The sequence below is a fragment of the Pempheris klunzingeri genome, chromosome 12 (genome assembly GCF_042242105.1).
Source record: "Pempheris klunzingeri isolate RE-2024b chromosome 12, fPemKlu1.hap1, whole genome shotgun sequence".
Classification (NCBI taxonomy): domain Eukaryota; kingdom Metazoa; phylum Chordata; class Actinopteri; order Acropomatiformes; family Pempheridae; genus Pempheris; species Pempheris klunzingeri.
In genome coordinates this window covers 18162867-18182917 of record NC_092023.1, presented here as the reverse complement: position 1 = coordinate 18182917, position 20051 = coordinate 18162867, and the positions used below count along the sequence as shown (strand labels likewise).

Sequence of the window (20051 nt, the reverse complement as noted above, 5' to 3'; positions counted from 1 at the left end):
GACAGACTGAAGAAAGAGAAGTTTTGTTTTTGTTCAAGGGAATGCAGCAGCAAAGAGCTCCTGTCACTCTCCAGTCTATTTTTATTTGAAGTCCTCACCAGCCTTTTTATAAAGTGCCCCCGTTTTTCTGCTGCAGAGCTCTTACTCCGTCATAATTACAGTTAGGAAACAGCTTTGTGTTATCCCAGTCTTGGTATTCACAGGTGGTAGACTCACAACTGTGATATTTCCTGCATTACAAAAGCGTAAAACAAGCGTCTGCCAAGGTGGTTAGATGCTACTTAAACCCACCTGCGACATTGTGGCTGAATGCTTCTGCTGCGGTGCCTCACTGCAAAGACTCTTGACAGATTTCCATGCTGCTTTCTTCCGTGGCTGCTTTTCCTCGTGTTTGTGTCAAAAAGTCTTTTTATACTGTCCTATTTTTATATACGTTACCATTATTTTTAGAGTTAACAGTTGTATCAACATTTTTTTTTTTTTTTTTAGCAAAGCAGCTTCTTTAAATCAATGCCGATTGTCACTTATAGTATTTCGCCTGACGGTGCTCTGGTTTCCTTTAGTGTAATACAATGTTTGATCGCTTCAGTACCTGCACATGTGCAGACACACACATACACTCACACCCAGCACCATCATATCCTCCAAACACCCAGGGACAGAGCTCATGAGGTCTAAATCAAAGAAGGAAAGTCTTACATTTACAACATTGGCTTGTTTTCTATTGATTCATTATTCAGGTCGTTCATATTTCATGTGCAAGATGCAAATAGCAATCTGATTGAAACATCTGTTCGTGCTCTGTCTCTACAAAATGATTTAGCTTGATATTTGCAAGCTCCATTTGTTAGATTACAGCAGCAGGGAATGCCAGGCAGCCCTCAGTGGGTGTGGCCAACAGGTAACATTATTCACTCTGTGTGCGTTTGACAGCACTGGACGCAGCCTTGGAGTTCCAGCAGCACTTCGTCGTGCCCAGCGCCTGGAAGACAGAAGTGAAAGAAGAAAGTTCTAGCAGCGAGGACGACGATGATGATGAAGAGGAAGAGCAGGAAGAAGATGCTAGCGGCGAAGAGGAGGAGGTGAGCAGAATGCCGCACACAGACTTATCCCCACAACCTCAGAGTGTAAAAAAAAAAAGATGCTCAAACTGTCTTGTTTCCTGTCCGCAGGAGGAAGTGGAGCCGTTCCCAGAAGAGCGAGAGAACTTTTTGCAGCAGCTCTACAAGTTCATGGAAGACAGAGGTGAGCTCAGAGTACAGATAAGATTTACATTTACAAGGTTTTCCTCAAAACAAATAGCTCAGTAGTTTTAGAACTTTGCTTTTTCATTTTGTACCTGTTGTAACATATTCTTCACACTAAAGGAGCTCAAGATGGAGTTAAAATGAGACAATTTACACATTTCATGTGTTTTCTACATTTTTTGTCATCACCCTCTTACAACCCCCCATACTCATACTCTCATCACCCACTTTGCAGCCTTTAAGGCTGTCTCTAAACATTTAACTTTCTAGTTTCCAGTCTAATATGGCTTATGTGTGCTTTCATAACTTTGATCTGATACAACAAGTAATATCTCTGTATGTGTGGCTCATTTGGTCATTAAAATGTTTGGAAAACTAGTGATGGAATGTAACAAGTGAAATAATAAGTCAGTGTTCCAGTACAGTACTTCATTTCAGGAGGCAATATTGTGTTTTATACTACACTACATTTATTTAACAGCTTTACTCACTTTTCAGATTAAGATTTTACACAAAAACATGTGATCAGCTAACAAAATGTGATGATGAGCCCGCGATGTGTTTCCCCTCCTCAGGAACTCCCATCAACAAACGGCCTGTTCTGGGCTACAGGAACCTGAACCTGTTCAAGCTCTACAGGCTGGTGCACAAACTGAGAGGCTTTGACAGCGTGAGTGCCACTTTAACTGCAGCTCCTCTTCCTGTAGTTTCATTTTTGGCCACACCTGTCTGTGCTTGATGTTGACTGACTCTGGATGCATCCTCCTCTGTGTTCATGTTTGAGCAGATTGAAAGTGGCTCCGTTTGGAAGCAAGTCTATCAGGATCTGGGAATCCCTGTGCTCAACTCAGCTGCTGGCTACAATGTCAAATGTGCTTACCGCAAGTACGTACAGGCGCTCCCACTTCTCCTCAGAGCTTTAAACTCTTTTGAGCAGATGCAACCCTGGCATGCAGTTTGTTGTCTATTTTACTTTTCTGCCCATCAGGATGGCTTTTGTACAAATTTTACTTTTACCTGTTTTCTGCAAAGTCCTTAAGAAGAAAGAAATCTTAGCAGTACCGTGTGTGATGGAATGTGTACGTCTCTGAGAGGAGCAATAAAAACAAACCTGAGGAATTTACTGGCCATGTTTTCTCATCCAGGTACTTGTATGGATTTGAGGAATACTGCACCTCCACCGCCATCACCTTCAGGATGGACCTCCCGCTGAAGCAGGCTCCTAAGGGGGAGGTGAAGTCTGAGGGGGATGCGGGAGGAAAAGCTGCCACATCCTCCAGCTCTGAGGAGCAGAAAGTCCAGCTAGATGTAGAACCTTGTAGTGCGCAGTCTGTTGTCTGCAAGGTGCATTCTCCTTAATACTCTTTAAATACTGGTTAAAATCTTTGCCCTTTTTACTTATGTCAAATGTTTCTCCAACATTTTTCTAATTTACTATAACAAAAACATCCTCCTCTCACAGGACGAGAAACCCGATTTGACCCGAAACAAAATGGAGCCTGAACCATCAAATACAGAGGGAAAGGACAGTGGAAACGACGAGGATGAGGAGAGCGACGGCCCCCTCAAGGGAGACGCAGACGAGGGCTCGTCGACGGCTCGCCTCGGAGCAGAGAACATGAAGCAGGAGCGCGACGAGGAGCAGGAGAGCAAAGACAACTCTGGGTAGGTGGTCTGAAAGGATGCTCCCTCCACCAGGGCGGTAAAAATACCCTCATGGCACAAACACAAGCTCCACGCAGGACTCCTGCGTGGTGGAACTGTGTTTATATTCAATCAGACCTTCTATATCTAAGAACTTTAAAAGTCTCTCCAGACAAAAGGACATGAGGCATTCACTTTCCTTGGTGGCAGTAAAAACCTAAAAGACCATTAGCAGATGAGGACCCTTCTGACCTTAATGACACTAATTCCCAGTGTACCCACAATCCACCTCTACCTGCTAACCAGAGAGGGGAAAGCTCTCCCCTCTCTCTTCTAACTAAGCTCTTACTCACTGCCCTCTGTGCTATTATTATTTCTCGTGGCTTAGTCGGCATCAGCTGGCAGAGACATCTTAGAACACCAAAGCCTGACTGCTACCTCTCATGTCATGCTCTCTCTCTCTCTCTCTCTCTCTCTCTCTCTCTGCCTCTCTCCATCTCTCTCTCTCTCTCTCTCTCTCTCTCTCTGGCTGGGATTGTTTGACCGCAACCAGCCTTGCTCACTCAGCTCACACGACATGGCTGTGCTCTTCTCGATTTCTGCCCTTCCCTGATCTCTGTCTCTCTGCCCCCTCTCTCTGTCTTTCCTGTCGTTTTTTTGGCTTTTTGATGTTCAGCTTTATTAAATGTTCCATGTGTGTGAGTGTTGTCACCGATGCGTCAGCACATTAGATGCAAAATAATGCTTTGGAGGCAGTGACCCTTTAAGTTGAAAAAGTAACTTTGAGTGTTGAAAAATGTTTGTTCTGGGTAGTTGGATGGTTTGATCTCAGTTAGATGCTGTTGGTGTTTCCTGTCGCTCTCTAGTTTAGAGTTTGACACTTGTGTCAAGATTGCTTGGGCTACTGGGGACAGGTTTAGAAAACAGTCCACACACTTGGTCTACTGCAGTTTTTCATGTCTCCAGTTGGAGGGATTACAACTTTAGGGTGTTCTGATCATACACTGCTGCTCCCAGTATCCCTGTCTCTCTAGTCTTTATCTCCCGTAGCCTCGGGCACACCACAGTATGATCATGCCGAGTAGCATCACATGTGGACTGTCTGTCAATCGGGACGTTCCCTGATCGTTTGGCTTAGTCAGGATCAGCAGTCCTCACAGATTATGTGGTAGTGTGAGGGGCTGATCTGATCTGAGCTTTCCAGATGATATCAAACCTGTTCAATGTTAACAACCCGTAATCTGGGTGGGGCGTGTGTGTGTGTGTGTGGGTGGGGCGTGTGTGCTTGTGTGTGTTGGTGGGGCGTGTGCTTGTGTGTGTGTGTGTGTGTGTGGGTGTGGGTGGGACGTGTGTGTGTGGATCACATTTTCATTCCCAAAGAGTGTTAGTTGACAGTTAACTTAAATGTGTTTTCATTTATGATAATGAGAGCAGTTAATTACATAGAGGGGAACTCCTGTTCTACAGTGATTGTTAAGTAATTGTCACACTTTTTGCCTTTTTTGTTTTTCCTGATGAAGCCTACTCGCCTGTTCTGTTGAAAAGGACTTGGACAACCTCACCAGCCGTTCATGGTGACTTTTTCCGTGCACAATAAAACACTGTTTTGGTACTGTACACTGTACAGGTTTTAAGGAAATTAGAAGTTCTGATGTAAATAATTCTTGTTTAGGGCTGCAACTATCGATTGTTTTCATTGCTGATTAATCTGCTGCTCTGTTGATTAATCGTTTAGCCTGTAAAACATCAGAAACAGAAGAATGCACATCAGAAGCTCTTAGAGCCTAAGGTGATATCATAAAACGTCAGGTTTCGTCTGTCAGCGGCCCAAAATATTTCACTTACTATTATGTAACACTAAGGAAAACCGCACATTTTCTCATTTTAGAGTTTGTAACCTACAAATGTTTTTTTATTTATTTATTTATTTTTGTTTTGAAAAATGAGGATAAATCAGTGATTAAAGCAGTTTCAAATTGTTTTCAGTCGTTTTAACTCACTGGTTCTTTGACTAATTGTTGCAGCTCTAAATGTGTTATGTCTCAGCATTTGACACCCTCTCTGTGCTTGTTTGTGTTTCGTGGCCATATTTATCACCGAGGGGGAAAAAGGTCGATGAAATCGATTATGTGCAGTGTGTTTTTTAAAATGCACTGATATTTGAAGTGCGGTGTGTCCCCAGTCTCAGGGCAGTAACAGCTTCTTCAGTTGTCACACTAGGATTGCTGCACAAAGACGTGCGCGTCTTCTTCATAGGGGTCTGTCGACATTAGCTGTCAGCATAGAGCTCATGCTTGGAGCAGGCAGGTATGAGAGGGATTGTGTGGAGCACCGTGTTGTAGCAGTTCTTTGTGGCGTCAGACCAAAATTGGATCTGGTAACCGTGCTTCCTCCCAACGCTGTAGTCTCGCTTTAAGTTGCTGCGCTGCCTGCCAAGTTGTGCTTTGCCGTGCTAACCTGCCCCTGTGGCCCCGGTGGCCCCTGCGGCCCCTGCGCCTAAACCACTTACTGGCACTCCTGCACTGCCCGTATACCCTTCAGCTGCAACATCTCCTGACTGTTTCCCACTAGCTCCTTCTTGTGGCTGCTCTGTTTCTTACTGTGTGTGTGTGTGTGTGTGTGTGTGTGTGTGTGTGTGTGTGTGTGTGTGTGTGTGTGTGTGTGTGTGTGTGTGTGTGTGTGTGTGTGTGTGTGTGTGTGTGTGTGTGTGTGTGTGTGTGTGTGTGTGTGTGTGTGTGTGACGATCCCAAGTATGTAGTATGTTGTTGTGTGTGGATAAAGGGTTAGATAGTCTAACAGTAGTGTTATTTCCCTATCAAGATGATTGATTTTTGCCATGAAAGAATGTTTTATTTACTGAAACACTCCATGTACTGTTCTTTGATTGGCTGACTGTAAATGATTCAGTTGTTTATATTGCAGCTTGCTGTAGGTTACACTGGAGTAGAATGGGAAATGGGAAGTTTACGTTTCTTTTATAGGTAAGGGCCTAGTGTTGTAATGGGACAGGGGATGCAAAGGTGGAGCAAATTAATTAGAAAACAGGCTTCCTAGCAGCAGGCAGTGAGTTGGGTGGGTGGGCGTGGGTGGGGCTCTGTGGTGTTCAACAGGGCAGCCTAGGGCCAGGAAGTGCTGAACTGTTTTTCTTGCAGGGATGACAGCAGTCAGGAGGGGGAGGAAGGGGAGGAGTTTGAGTGTTACCCCCCGGGGATGAAGGTGCAGGTGAGGTATGGGCGAGGCCGCAATCTGAAGACGTACGAGGCCACTGTGAAAGAGGCAGACGTGGAGGGGGGAGAGGTGCTCTACCTGGTGCACTACTGTGGCTGGAACGTCAGGTAAGACAGGACCTGGGGAGAAATCACCTAACGTCTATATCCACCCTAGACAAAAAAAGAAAAAAAAGACACCTCTTAACCTTCAATTCAGCTCAAGGGATCACCGCTACATGGGTATCCCCGCAGCAGTTACAGACTCATCCCTTCCTCACAATTCTGCTTCACCTGATCCAGTCCCATGGTCAGTACTCCGATTATGGAGAACACTGGGCCATCTAGTGGCAGAAACAGAACTGAGCGTTGGGTTGACGTGGATCATTCCTCAGCTTCCCTCACTCAGTTTTGACTGAATCCCCTGTCTGTCTGTCTCCCAGCTGTCTGTCTCTCAACCAAATCTACAGACAGGCTGAATTTGAACCGATTTTACTCTGGATAAAGCCAACCAGTGGCTTTAGATCCTACAGCATGATATTTTAATGTGAACCACCGTTTGGATCTCTGAAAGGCCAACCAAAGTGCTGCTACACTCACCTCTACCTCTCAACCCTCTCCCCCCTCCCCAGTGGGTCAGGGTTAATGCAGTGTTAAGTAGAGTGTTAGGGTACCATGACACAGAGGTTAACTAGTGCAACCAGCAATTCATTGTCTCAATGTTGTTGTGTGGTCCTCTAGCACTCTATAAAAGACAGTGGGATGTTCTCTGCATTGTGTCTGTCGTGTGCGATGTTGTGAAACTTTTCATTTTCCTCATACGACCCAAGCAGCACCCTTGGTACTGTTGGAACTTTGTGGAATATGATTTGTGTGGTGGTCGGTGTTAATATTGTTTCTTTCTTCATCGTAAAGGTTTGTCTTTCTCCACATAAAACCATGGGATTTCCTCCTTTGCTGCTGGGGCTTATTGTGTCACAGCAACATGTCGGGGTCAGACAGTAGAGGTGTCTGTGTGGTGGGTGGTGTGAGAGGATATTTCTTGGCTCCTTTCAAAGACCCGAATGATGAAACTGCCTCTTGTCTTTGTACTTGATTTTAGATATGATGAATGGATCAAAGCAGACAAGATCGTGCGCCCCGCCAATAAGAACGTACCAAAAATAAAGCACCGCAAAAAAATAAAGGTACAAGTTTGGAGAGTGGTAACTTTTCAACTTCAACCCGGTTTGATGTGATGAAGTAAATCACTGACTGTGTTAAATTCTGACAGAACAAAGCTGAGAGGGAGCGTGACAGGTTGGAGAGGCTCAACGACAGAGAAGTCCTCGGCCCTTCGGCCAACCGCGTCCCGCGCTCCAAATGCGGCTTGAGTCAGGATGTCTTTTCCAAGATGGACGAGGGTGAGGACAAAGGGACTCAGCAGTCTCCAGTCAAGTCTATAGAAATTACTTCTATCCTCAATGGCCTGCAAGGTAGCAACACTCATTAGCCTGTAGTCCTCATGCACACTTACAGCAGATCAGGACTGTTTGACTCTAAAGTGGTTTATTTATGCCTGTTGATGTCCTGCTGAAACTCACAGACGTTCTGTCTTGTTTGCCTCAGCCTCTGAGATGTCCACAGACGAAAGTGAGCACGAGGATGAGGAGGGAGACCACAATGAAGAGGATCGTCCAGGTTGCAGAGGCAGTCCCAGAAAGGCACCACCAGAGCCTCCGCAGACGTCAGAGTGCTGGGAGAGCGGAACCCCTCCTGAAGGATCCAAACCATGTCCCGTCTCAGGAAAGAACCAGGACATGGTCAGTCCAGAGAGCGCTGACGTTGGGAAGCGGAGAAGCCAACCAGAGTTGGAGGGGGAGGTGAGCACCAGGAAGAGGAAATCTGACAGTGCAGTAGAGAGGACGGCGAAAGGCCAATCCAAAGCCAAGACCAGGAACACACGGAGCGCCGACTGGTTGCCTGGAGGCTCTCCTAGGAAGCTGGAGGAGAGAGCAGCTGGTCCCGCGGAGGAGAGGGGGGGCTCGTCTAGCAGCAGTTCAGATGATGAAGGTGCAGCACTGGCCGAATCCCAGACTGAGGAAAGCGAGCGAAGCCGCCCAAAAACCAAAGGTTCCCCTTCCAAGAAGTACAACGGGATGAAGGAGAAGACCAAAACGGGCAGACAAGCTGGGTTCTGGGAGATTCCTGAAAAGAGGGCCAAAATGTCTGGGAATGCAGAGGAGAGGCCAGCTGTCCGCTCTAAAGGCCAGAAGGACGTGTGGTCCAGCATCCAGGCCCAGTGGCCGAAGAAGACTCTCAAAGAGCTGTTCTCCGACTCGGACACAGAGGCCGCCAATTCTCCTCCTCCACCCGTACCCTCATGTCTGGAGGAGCCGAGTGTCGAGCAGGAAGCTGGACCTGAGGACGAAGCCTCGGAGGAGCAGATGGAGAACGACAAACTACAGGAGTTTCCAAGCAGTGGCAGCAACTCTGTTCTTAACACACCACCAACAACGCCTGAGTCCCCCTCGGGAGGAGGCAGCGCCGTGGAAGACTCTGGCCAACCGCAGCCCTCCTCCCCGCCACCATCCATACCATCCGACTTGCCTTCAGAGCCGGTTTCTGACGCGCTTCCCCCAGGACCCATACAGGAGGAAGTGCCAGGTGGGCGCAGCGAGACGGACAGCAGCACGGTGGAAGTGGAGAGTCTGGGCGGGGAGCTGCAAGACCTCCCTCAGGATGAAGGGGCAGGTTCCCCCTCAAAGGTGTTTGACGTCAGCCTCTCCTGCAACAGCAGCAGCAGCTGCAGCCTAGAGCTGAGTAGCAGCAGCCAACAGGAGAGTGAGCAGAAGTCCAAAGGTACAAATAATCACTCATCTGCTATACCAGGTCTTGTGAATCTTCTTTTCAGTTATTTTGCTTTAAGCTGGAATACTAAAGAAATACATGCTGACAACTCATTTCACAGTCTGCCTGTTCCCTCACTGTCTTCTTGTATTTTCTTTGTAGCGTCTGCGAGTCAGAAGCGGCAGAAAGAATCACAGACAGGTGGAACCTCAAAGAAACACAAGCCAAACCGCAAGAGTGTGCCTCCCAAAAAGAATAGGAAAACAGGTAGGGAGGCTGCAGAGAGAATGGCTGACACCCTGCTAGCTTCCCATTTTACATGCCGGGAGTACTTTTATTAGCCGTAGAATTTCTATTTCATATTTACTATATTTACTCATTTCATAACATTAAATTACACATTTCAGGCGGGAGAGGACAAATGGCTTTGCTTGATGATCATCCTTTTTTTTTCTGTCTTCTCTCCTCTAGCCAACAGCAGTGACAGTGAAGACCAGTCTGTTGTTGAGGGCACTGCCAAACCGACTGCCTCCAAGACCAACACAGCAGATGTGAAGGCTGCCACTTCGCCCAAGTGTCACGGGCGATCTCCCCCTTCAAGCCATAAGTACCACAAGCAGGGCGACACCGACCACACCCACCACCGAGACAACCACGGAAGATCGCCACGTGTGTACAAGTGGAGCTTCCAGATGTGTAAGTGTCGCACATTGAACTAATTTGTCATGAAACCAAACTGTAGAGTCATTTGTTATGCCTGAGGGTCAGCAACTGTTTTTCATTTTATTTTCTGAAATTAATTCGCGTTCCACTTAGCTGACCTGGAAAAGATGAGCAGTCTGGAGAGGATTTCGTTTCTTCAGGAGAAGCTGCAAGACATCAAGAACCACTACCTCTCCCTCAAGTCTGAGGTGGCCTCTATCGACAGACGACGAAAACGCATGAAAAAGAAGGAACGGGAAAGTGAGTCACCTCTTTGTGATCTCTCTGATTACCGGGGTCGTGTTGCACCAGCTCCTCTTAAGTCCGTTCATCAGTTTGTGTGTAAAGTCCTTCCTAAGTTCTCGGTAACTATTAGCTCATTTCAAACTCGTGATTTACGAAATCTGGCTGCACCGTTAAAAAAAGCAAGTAAATACCTTTAGTAATGTGCAAACTGGTCACAGGAAGCATCTGTAGCGTTGTCCAATTAGAAGCAGTGAACTATGTAAACAGATGAAGAGACGGATAAGATTGCATTTAAGAGGAACCCCCTCTTGCGGAGTCCAGCGTATAGTCTCCACCTCTGAAGTGACCATAACATAAATCCTGTCTCTCTTCATCAGGCACGGTGGCTGCTTCCTCTTCATCCTCTTCCTCCTCCTCTTCACCGTCCTCCAGCTCACTGACTGCGGCAGTCATGCTGACACTGGCCGACCCTCCAGTGTCATCCTCGTCCTCCTCTTCTCAGAACTCTGGGGTTTCAGTGGAGTGCAGGTGACAGGACGAACCAGCGAAGAGCCACCGCACTAAGCACTTAACCAGCACCCTGGGGTCACAGCCCCCGCTCCCTTCCAACAGGACGGACAAGTCAACCTACATACTGTAACTACTGGGGCACAAAAACCAGACCAGAGACAAAAAAAAATACAAGAAACAAGCACTATTTTCTATTGACAACTGTTTCCTTGGCAAGCTAATGGCACTTAAGTGCACTTTTCTGAAGATTGTGTATGGGGATGAAATTTGTCCAAAAAAAAAAATTCTACAAAATTGTCTTTTTCGCTCTCCTTAATTGAACATTTATAAGAATTGTTTTTGCAAGCAATAATTGTTTCCATTTGATAAAGTTGTATTGTAAGGGATGATTTCCAGCCAAGACCCCTCTGTGCTCTGTCCTCATCGCTCAACGCGGTCCAGCCTGTGCTGGCCATGTTACGGGGAATTCAGAGGAACACTGCCACATTGGCATCAAGGGTGTAGGAAATGTCAGTCTGCCATGTTTTCTGTCCACCCGAATAAAAAAGGCCTTCACGTGGTTAAACCTCGAGCGCTTTGACGATGCTCTCTCTCTCTCTCTCACGTGCAGGCGTGTGGTCCTGTACTCGTTGGCATCGAGTCATGTAGGTGTTGTTGGATAGGGTTTCAGACCATCACAGGTCCACTGACAGCCTCAGTGGATGAATATGGAATGATACTGTAGTGCCTTTTTGTTCTTTACCATGGGGCACTTTGAGAAAGGACAGCACTTTTTTTTACCTGATCCTCTTCTCAAATCAGAGGGTCAGCTGGAATAATGTGCCCCTTACAAAGACTGAAGAATGCTGTATGAGCGAGCAGGCAGTGAAGGGCTGAGTCTGACACATAATGATGGCTTTTATCAACAAATGATAATATTAAGGAAGTATAATTGTAAAAGCAGAACTCTTATACTGGATCACCTGTAATCTACTACTGAATACTCATCCAGCTTGGGTATAACTGTTGGCTTTGGCAGTATAAAATGTGCAATGATGGAAGTGGTCACATTACTTCGGTTCATCAGCCTTTTAAAAGCCCATCTGCTTTATTTTATTATGTCCCCCCAGTCCCATCATCTTCACTGAAGATTTCACCATGCACATCTGCAACTGGATCAAGTTAACGTGAAGGCAGCCATATAGAGCTATTTGCAGCATGCACTCAGTACTGCAGGACGCACGAATGAAGCTCAATCCCACATTTGCAGTGTTTCAAATGACATGAAGTTACTTGCGTATATTTTTGCTTCATTAAAGCAACGCGTTCCTTTTTCGGCATCTCTTTCTAATTTTACTTCAGATCAATCATGACATGCCAGCTTCCTCTCATACTCATCCCTACCAAAAATGTTTGGTTCAGTTTCTTGTACTATGACCAGATTAAAGGTAAAGATATTGTAAATGTGCATTTATATCAAGTGACGTATGTGTGTACATTTCTGAAGACATCTCCGGTGTTTCCTTTGTATAGACCCTCTACTGTACGATAACCTGAAGTTACATTTTGTTCGGCACTTGTATGTAATTGTATGCTTTTGTTATACATTTGTATATTGAGAAGTGTTTTGAGTCAAGCTATTTAATATCTTGCACTGTTAATAACATGTACTTTTCTGTACAGACAGTTTTACGGTTTTAACTGTAGTTTGAGTGTAAATACTGAGGGTTACAGCATGTTTGTTCTCCCGTTTGTCCTCATTCTTGTTCTCTCGTAGGAACACATTTATCTGAGTTCACTTATGTTGTTTCGTTCTGCCTCTTTCATCAGTTTCAGAAGGTTTTTTTTTTTCTTTCTTCCTTTTTTTTTTTTAAATTTAATGTTTTGCTTTAGTTTGTATCCTGTTTTGTTTTTCTATAGCTTGTGCTTTTAAGAGAAGAATGGTGGTTTTGGATGCGGCTGAACTGTTCATGGAAAACAGTCTGGATCATAGATTAAGAGAAAGTAATGGAGCTTATTGAAAAATGCGCGATAGTATTTATTAGGCTCATCTGATGATGGTCATTGTGTAATTTATTGTAAAAATGTAAGCAAAGCAGAAGCCTCTGTTTGAAATAAATGCCATAGTTTGTGAAGTATTCTGTGTGTCTCTTGCCATCACACTTTTGCTCAAGTACCATACTTCTGTGCAATTTTGAGATATTTTTACTTTAATTCTTATAATTTATTATACTCTCTTTTTTTACTCTCTTTCACTCCAGGAGAGAAAATTTCCATTTTACTCCCTTACATTTATTTGAAATTCTTAAATTAGGTAGTTAATCTATAGATGGTTTCTACATACAAAACATATGACAAGTTTATAAAACATGATTCATTGTTTAAGATTAACTACCCAACAGCATAGACAAACTAGACTTTGTTAACTGAAAGTCATTAAAACTGCTCCTGCATTTGCTAATGATACTTTAAGTACATTGTACTTGTAATACTTTTGTTTTTCTGAATGTAAACGTGTAGGATTTTGTGTTGAGTGTCAAATCTTGAAGAGTTACTGGTCATATTTACCAGTGAGAATTATTTTTATTACACTGAACAAAAATATAAACGCAACACTTTTGTTTTTGCTCCCATTTTTCATGAGCTGAACTCAAAGATCTAAAACATTTTCTATATACAAAAAAACAACATTTCTCTCAAATATTGTTCACAAATCTGTCTAAATCTGTGTTAGTGAGCACTTCTCCTTCTCCGAGATAATCCATCCCACCTCCCAGGTGTGGCATATCAAGATGCTGATTAGACAGCATCATTATAGCACAGGTGTGCCTGAGGCTGGCCACAATAAAAGGCCACTCTGAAAGTTTTATCACACAGCTAGTGATGGCTGATCGAGGGTTTGTTGAAGCTTTGACACTTCATTCAAAAAATGGTTCATCACTCAAGGCTTCAATGACACAGTGCTCGGGTAGGACATCTAGTGGTCAATAAAATTAAGTGCAATCGAGACGTGTCATTTATTGGTTCATGGATTGTTTGGGATTTGATTCTCCATCCACATTCCTGTATCTGGTGTGACCACCATTTGTCTCACGCAGTGCAACACATCTCCTTCGCATAGAGTTGATCAGGTTGTTGATTGTGGCCTGTGGGATGTTGGTCCACTCCTCTTTAATGGCTGTGCCAAGTTGCTGGATATTGGCAGGAACTGGAACACGCTGTCGTGTACGCTGATCCAGAGCTTCCCAAACATGCTAGATGGGCGACATGTCCGGTGAGTATGCTGGTCATGCAAGAACTGGGATGTTTTCAGCCTCCATTAATTGTGTACAGATCCTTGCAACATGGGGCCGTACATCATCATGCTGCAACAGGAGGTGATGTTCATGGATGAATGGTACAACAATGGGCCTCAGGATCTCGTCACGGTATCTCTGTGCATTCAAAATGTCATCAATAAAACGCACCTGTGTTCGTTGTCCAAACCTACGCCTGCCTATACCATAACCCACTCCATCCACAACGTTGACATCAGCAAACCGCTCACACACGCTGTCTGCCATCTGCCCTGAACAGTGAAAACCGGGATTCATCCGTGAAGAGAGAACCTCTCCAACGTGCCAGACGCCATCGCATGTGAGCATTTGCCCACTCAAGTCGGTTATGACGACGAACTGCAGTCCGGTCGAGACCCCGATGAGGACGACCAGCATGCTGTTGAGCTTCCCTGAGACGGTTTCTGACAGTTTGTGCAGAAATACTTTGGTTATGCAAACAGATTGTTGCAGCGGCTGTCCGGGTGGCTGGTCTCAGACCATCTTGGAGGTGAACATGCTGGATGTGGAGGTCCTGGGCTGGTGTGGTTACACTTGGTCTGCGGTTGTGAGGTCGGTTGGATGTACTGTCAAACTGTCTGAATCGCCTTTGGAGACGGCTTATGGTAGAGAAATGAACATTTAGTCCACGGGCAACGGCTCTGGTGGACATTCCTGCAGTCAGCATGCCAATTACACGCTCCCTCAAAACTTGCGACAGCTGTGGCGTCGTGCTGAGTGTTGTTGTGCTCCTCTGACACATGCGCGGTAGCTCATGAAACAGTTGTATTGAACCACTGTGCCGAGGCGTGGTTTGGTCACGTGACTAGTGACGTTTGAAGCACTTTAGTGACGTCCGAAGCAGTTGAGTGCTTCGGACGTCATACGAATCACCTGATTGGTTCGGTTTGTCATGTGACTCACTTGGCGGGCACAGGATAGCCTGTCCCTGTTCAGTGCTGTGAGAGTCAGTGGTGTTGAATCAGACTGCGTATCTTGTGGAGGATCAGTGTCGATAGATCAATAGATGGTAAACTACACACAGAGAGAGAAATAGATAGATACATTAGTTACATAGTTAGATAACGCTAGATAGACATAGTTATATATTTAGATAGTTCTAAATAACGACAGATAGATAGATGGATAGATTCTATCTTGCTAGATACACTGTTGCCCATAAAGTTGGAATAATTGTTCAATACCCCCAATTTTGTTAAAGCCTGAATACACAGTTTGCAAAGGTTCATTGTGGTTTAAGTTTCACTGTGATATGTTTGGAAGAGTTTGATCAATAACGTTGAGAAGATATACACTTTATTTATCAAGAATAAATCACATTGTTACAATCATTTCATGAGAAGAGGTAAAAAAACATTTTGTTCCAACTTGATGGGCAACAGTGTGTATACAGATCTATATACACTACTCACAAACAGTTAGGGATATTCGACTTTCAGGTGAAATATATGGAAAATGTAAAAAGTGAATGCTACAGTGATATTATATCATGAAAGTAGGGCATTTAAGTAGAAGCATGCAATGGTAATTTTATTCATCTTAAACAATTTATTGAAAGAAAATCTAACAGTGGTGGGTAAACCACAACAAAACATTTTCAGTGTCTCAATAAACTGGGATGTGGCCAAAGGACGTCCACTCCTCTCCTTTCTGTGACTCTTCCAGTCACTTGAAGCCTCGCAATGGCGAGGTGCTGCTGATCAATAGTTAGGTGTCGTCTTGGTCTCATGATGTCAGAATGTGAACAGCATGATGAGGAGGACTGTTTAAATACCAATTCTAACTGAAGCAGGAAATGTATTGGTCGATTCAGGGATCAAACCTGTTGTGAATGTTGCTGTTAAGCTTCTTGTTAGAGAACAGCAACTTGTGCAAAAAGTACTGAAACACTGAACAGTTGGACATGTGCATTCAAAGGTTTAGAGAAGGTCACATTAAGTTCACCTGGAAAGGTTAGAATGCATTTTAGGTTCATCCTGAAATTTCACCTGAAAGCCGAATATCCCTAACTTTTTGTGAGTAGTGTATATAGATAGATGGAGCCGCTGCAAAAAAGAAACCGCTTGAGTCCAAAAACGGTGGATAAACTCTTCTTTCTTAATAAAAGCTCATTAACAGTTACACAAGCACCCTCTGCCCTTTTCTTCAAGCACACCCACTTTACTAAAACTAATTAAACATTTGAAATGAGATCACATTTGCCAGCTAGCCTACTGACCGCCCACTATTCAACATCTTTTAAGCTATGGGCTATTTAGGCTTGATGTCAAGTATATATATAAGCTACAGCCTACTACTTTTCAATTTCGTTATACCCGTTGCAATGACAAGACATTCATTCATTCATTCATGCAACCAGACGTGCCAAATAAGACAACATGTTTATTCATTATTCATTCATTCATGTTTATTTTATATTTCATTGTGTCAGCTTGAAACCATACAACCATGTAGTGTAGTCGAACAGGAATGTGGATGGAGAATCAAATCCCAAACAATCCATGAACCAATAAATGACACGTCTCGATTATACTTAATTTTATTGACCACTAGATGTCCTACTCGAGCACTGTGTCATTGAAGCCTTGAGTAATGAACCATTTTTTGAATGAAGTGTCGAAGCTTCAACAAACCCTCGATCAGCCATCACTAGCTGTGTGATAAAGGTGAACATTTCAGAGTGGCCTTTTACTGTGGCCAGCCTCAGGCACACCTGTGCTATAATGATGCTGTCTAATCAGCATCTTGATATGCCACACCTGGGAGGTGGGATGGATTATCTCGGAGAAGGAGAAGTGCTCACTAACACAGATTTAGACAGATTTGAGAACAATATTTGAGAGAAATGTTGTTTTTTTTGTATATAGAAAATGTTTTAGATCTTTGAGTTCAGCTCATGAAAAATGGGAGCAAAAACAAAAGTGTTGCGTTTATATTTATGTTCAGTGTGTATTAATACAGGAAGTTGATATGAGGCTTGCGCCGTCTACATTACGTCTTGCGTCATTAGTGACGTACTTCCTCTCCGCACTTCCTTAGCAGCGTGCTAGCCAGCTAGTGTGCTGCGTGCCGTGTCCATGAACAGTTTCAAATATGATAAGCGGTAGGACGAGCTCGGTACTCGCCGGCGTGTGTGGAGTCCTTTTCATTGCATATTGTATTTACTTCGACAGAAAGCGACGGAGTGACCCCCGCTTCAAGGAGAAGCTACGTGAACGTAAGTGTTTGAGTTGGAGTGCACGGGGGAAGTTGGGGAGACAGACCGCAAGGACGCTGTTTATCCAAAGAAGTCTTAACAGAGAAAGCGCTGTACTCTTTTTTCCTATTTTCTCACAATATAGAGAGTGCTAACACTTACTCTAACTTAATTATCCTCCGCTAGTTACGTCGCAGGACAGAAACTCGTGAAACAAACGTGCTACAGCTATTAGCTTAACTTGAAACCACGTGTTTCTCGATTTGCGCACCAGCAGCAAACTAAACCTACCAACACAGTTTAAAGTCACTTTTGTCTCGCAGGTAGAAGGAAGCAAAATGTTTCGAAGGAGAAGTCTGGACTTGCAAGGGTAGGACAGAGTGGGAGTAATAAATTTCACATGTTTTTACAGATGTATTTTTCTGTGGACTAAATATCCATTTTGGCACTTAATTTGTTGACTTTGAAGCTACCTGATTTGAAGGACGCGGAAGCCGTTCAGAAATTCTTCCTAGAGGAAATCCAGCTGGGAGAGGAGCTCCTGTCACAAGGTGAGCCAAGTCTCTGTCTACTGATTGTATTGACTGTACTGTACAGAAGGCTCAGACAGCAGTTTTCCCCATCTGTAGCTAGTAATAAATAAATAAATAAATAAATAAATAAATACACATACATACACACACCTACTAAAATAAAGTTTCCAGTAGGCCAGTGTGTGGTTTCCAAACACTGTAGCCATCTCTAAGTAACCTGCACCGTGTTTCATATATTACAGATCTGTGTTCTCATTTCTAGATGGTCTTTTAACCTTTTTCAAACTTCCTAACCAGGTGAATTCCAGAAAGGCGTGGACCACCTGACCAACGCCATTGCGGTATGCGGTCAGCCTCAGCAGCTGCTTCAGGTGCTCCAGCAGACTCTGCCCCCTCCAGTCTTCCAAATGCTGCTCACCAAACTGCCCAGCATCAGCCAGGTGAGGGTTTCCTGCGTCCCCCCACTGACAGTTTCAGTGTGGTGGCTTTGCTTTGCTGCCAGGAGCATCCTTAATAAACCCCCCAGTTACCTTTTGTGGTCTCTGGGACAAGAAAGGGTGCAAGAACAATCTTAGAACCATCCAAAGCTGAGAGCCAAGTGTCAGTAGCTCTCGGTTATTTCACCTCTAAGACAGAAACCCAGACATTTAAAAAATAAAAAAGACATACATGTTTTGGCGCTATGTCTGAAAGATGCCTTTTCTGTTTTTCAGCGGATCGTCGGCTCTCAGAATTTATCAGAAGATGACGTTGAATGAATGTGTGTGTGAGATGGAAATCTAGTGTTTCATAAAAGGATTTTAGACACTGATGTTTGCTCTGTTTGGTTCGAGTGGCTGCAGTTGTGAGTCTGACTGTGACAAAGCTTGACCTTTGGCCATTGGATGACCCCCCCCCCCCCCCCCTGTGTTGTGGCTCTCTGAGGTTGAGGAACTTCCTCAAGGTTACATTTCTCTGTAATTTTAAACACATTCCACCCTCTCTAATCTTGGTCCCACCAGATCTCTTGTTTATTCTATGTATTTCTGTCAAAAGTAACTAAGTGGTATGTTGTGGAGTTTTTGTTTTTTTTTTGAGGAGAGGGGTGCTGATATGTTGTGTACTAAACAAACAAAACTATGTAAATGTTTTACATATTGCTGCACAGCTGATATACATGTGAAATGTGTCCAAGAGCGTCTACACTGAATGGAACATTTATTTGTGGAATATTGTCCAAGTTGTCTGAAACTTAAGTTGCAATGTTAAATGTTATTTTTATATTCCAGTCTTTCATATCTGTAGGTTTTTTTTTTTTTTGTTTTTGGTTGTGTGCAAAATCCTTTAAAATAAATCACAAATCATAAACACACTTTGAGCTTCTGAGGTTCATTCCACCAGTAGATGGCAGTAGCAATGCACAGGAGAATTTGAGGCATTTACAGTTTGGAATTAAAGGTGTGTGGGCAGTTATTTATTTATTTTTTTATCTGGAGTCATTCTGCTGAATGGAAAGTGTTATTGATATGTGTGTACGTGTATGATATTACATAGGATTTTTAAAATGATACCACAGGGGGGGAAAAAAGTATGTTTGGTAACGTGGAGGAAGGTGCTGTAATAGGACCAAATAGCCGGGAACCATGGCTGTGTTAAATGAGTGCAGACTCCGACGTGTGAATGAATCCTTGACCCTGGTCAATAAAACATGCTGCCAGAACAAGGCTGAACTGCCATCTTGAGAGAACAGTATTTCTCTTTCCAAGCAGCCTGGTGAAACATAAGAGCATGTGTTAGTACACTGAGCCACGGTGTCTTTGTTGTGAATGGCTTCATTGTGCGTCCAGCAGAGTGAAAGTGGAGCAGCTCGTTGGGGAAGGGAGTAGGTCTGGTTCAAAGTGTGTCTCTTGGAAGACAAATAGAGCTGTAATTATTTTTATCCCTGTCTGCAGCTGTTTTTCTAAGGGTTCTGGCCAGAGCAGCTCGGGCCTTGAGGTTGCCAGGAAACAAGAGCAGGGGAAAATAGTTTTTCTACATTAGGAATGAAAAATGAAAATTGAACGGCGGCCCAGAAATGTCGAGTGAAGACTAAATGGTAGACAGTGTTCCATTTTCCATGAACTCATGTGCTCACGCTGCGGTCTTTTCTTCAGCACTCCTGCTATTTTGCCATTTGGTGGAAAAGGAGAAAACCTGTCAAGACGCCTGCAGAGTCTGCTGGTCAGCCTGTGTGAGTGCAGAAGAAGTGACTCGTTAATGTGCCCTTTGGGGAGGCAGAGGAGAGAAATAACAGACTGTTTTGGAGGTGGAGCTGTGGTGTGCTGCTGGCGCTGGGGGGTAGGAACAGGTTCAGACCCCTGCACACGGGGTCCGACTGGCCTGCTTCTCCTGTAAATAAACACTCAGCCGCTGGCCACGTACTCCGTCCCCTGCAGACTGCAGAGAGCTGAGGGGTCACTGAAGGACAGCGGTGCTATCTGCTCTGAAAGCATGCCATCGTAAAAAGTAAACCAACTGAAAGAGGCCTTGACATACGGCTGTGACACTTCAATTTCAGCATGACACAGCAAATCTTTTGTTCGCTTTTATCTACCAGGAAGTGTCCTCACTCCTGAATAGAAAGAAAATGTAATATGAGGTATTTG

At 44.3% G+C, this 20051-nt stretch overlaps 2 protein-coding genes and 1 non-coding gene across 6 annotated transcripts in view; all 3 read left to right on the top strand.

Annotated features, from left to right (window-relative positions):
- The window catches only part of arid4b (AT-rich interaction domain 4B), a 36803-nt gene extending 24313 nt beyond the window's left edge, over positions 1-12490 (top strand). Inside the window, exons 11-24 of one of the 4 annotated variants that reach the window (XM_070840719.1) lie at positions 934-1082; positions 1173-1245; positions 1823-1917; positions 2035-2132; positions 2393-2591; positions 2710-2912; positions 6044-6226; positions 7200-7284; positions 7371-7500; positions 7706-8938; positions 9089-9193; positions 9398-9622; positions 9743-9889; positions 10252-12490. In XM_070840719.1, coding sequence (XP_070696820.1) covers positions 934-1082; positions 1173-1245; positions 1823-1917; positions 2035-2132; positions 2393-2591; positions 2710-2912; positions 6044-6226; positions 7200-7284; positions 7371-7500; positions 7706-8938; positions 9089-9193; positions 9398-9622; positions 9743-9889; positions 10252-10406 — 3080 coding nt within the window. In that variant the 3' untranslated portion in view covers positions 10407-12490. Of the gene's footprint in view, positions 1-933; positions 1246-1822; positions 1918-2034; positions 2133-2392; positions 2592-2709; positions 2913-6043; positions 6227-7199; positions 7285-7370; positions 7573-7705; positions 8939-9088; positions 9194-9397; positions 9623-9742; positions 9890-10251 lie in introns of all 4 variants that reach the window. The other 3 variants (XM_070840718.1, XM_070840720.1, XM_070840717.1) reach the window with 3 other exon arrangements.
- Positions 12491-16734: 4244 nt separating this feature from the next.
- On the top strand, positions 16735-18778 carry tomm20a (translocase of outer mitochondrial membrane 20). Its single transcript, XM_070840937.1, has 5 exons — positions 16735-16915; positions 17218-17264; positions 17364-17445; positions 17725-17867; positions 18141-18778. The coding sequence occupies exons 1-5, from the start codon at positions 16792-16794 to the stop codon at positions 18183-18185; spliced, it is 441 nt and encodes a 146-aa protein (XP_070697038.1). The 5' UTR covers positions 16735-16791; the 3' UTR covers positions 18186-18778.
- LOC139211361 (small nucleolar RNA SNORA14) lies at positions 17930-18064 on the top strand. The gene has a single exon (XR_011585282.1). It is a non-coding gene; the product is annotated as a small nucleolar RNA SNORA14 (small nucleolar RNA).
- Positions 18779-20051: the final 1273 nt, after the last annotated feature.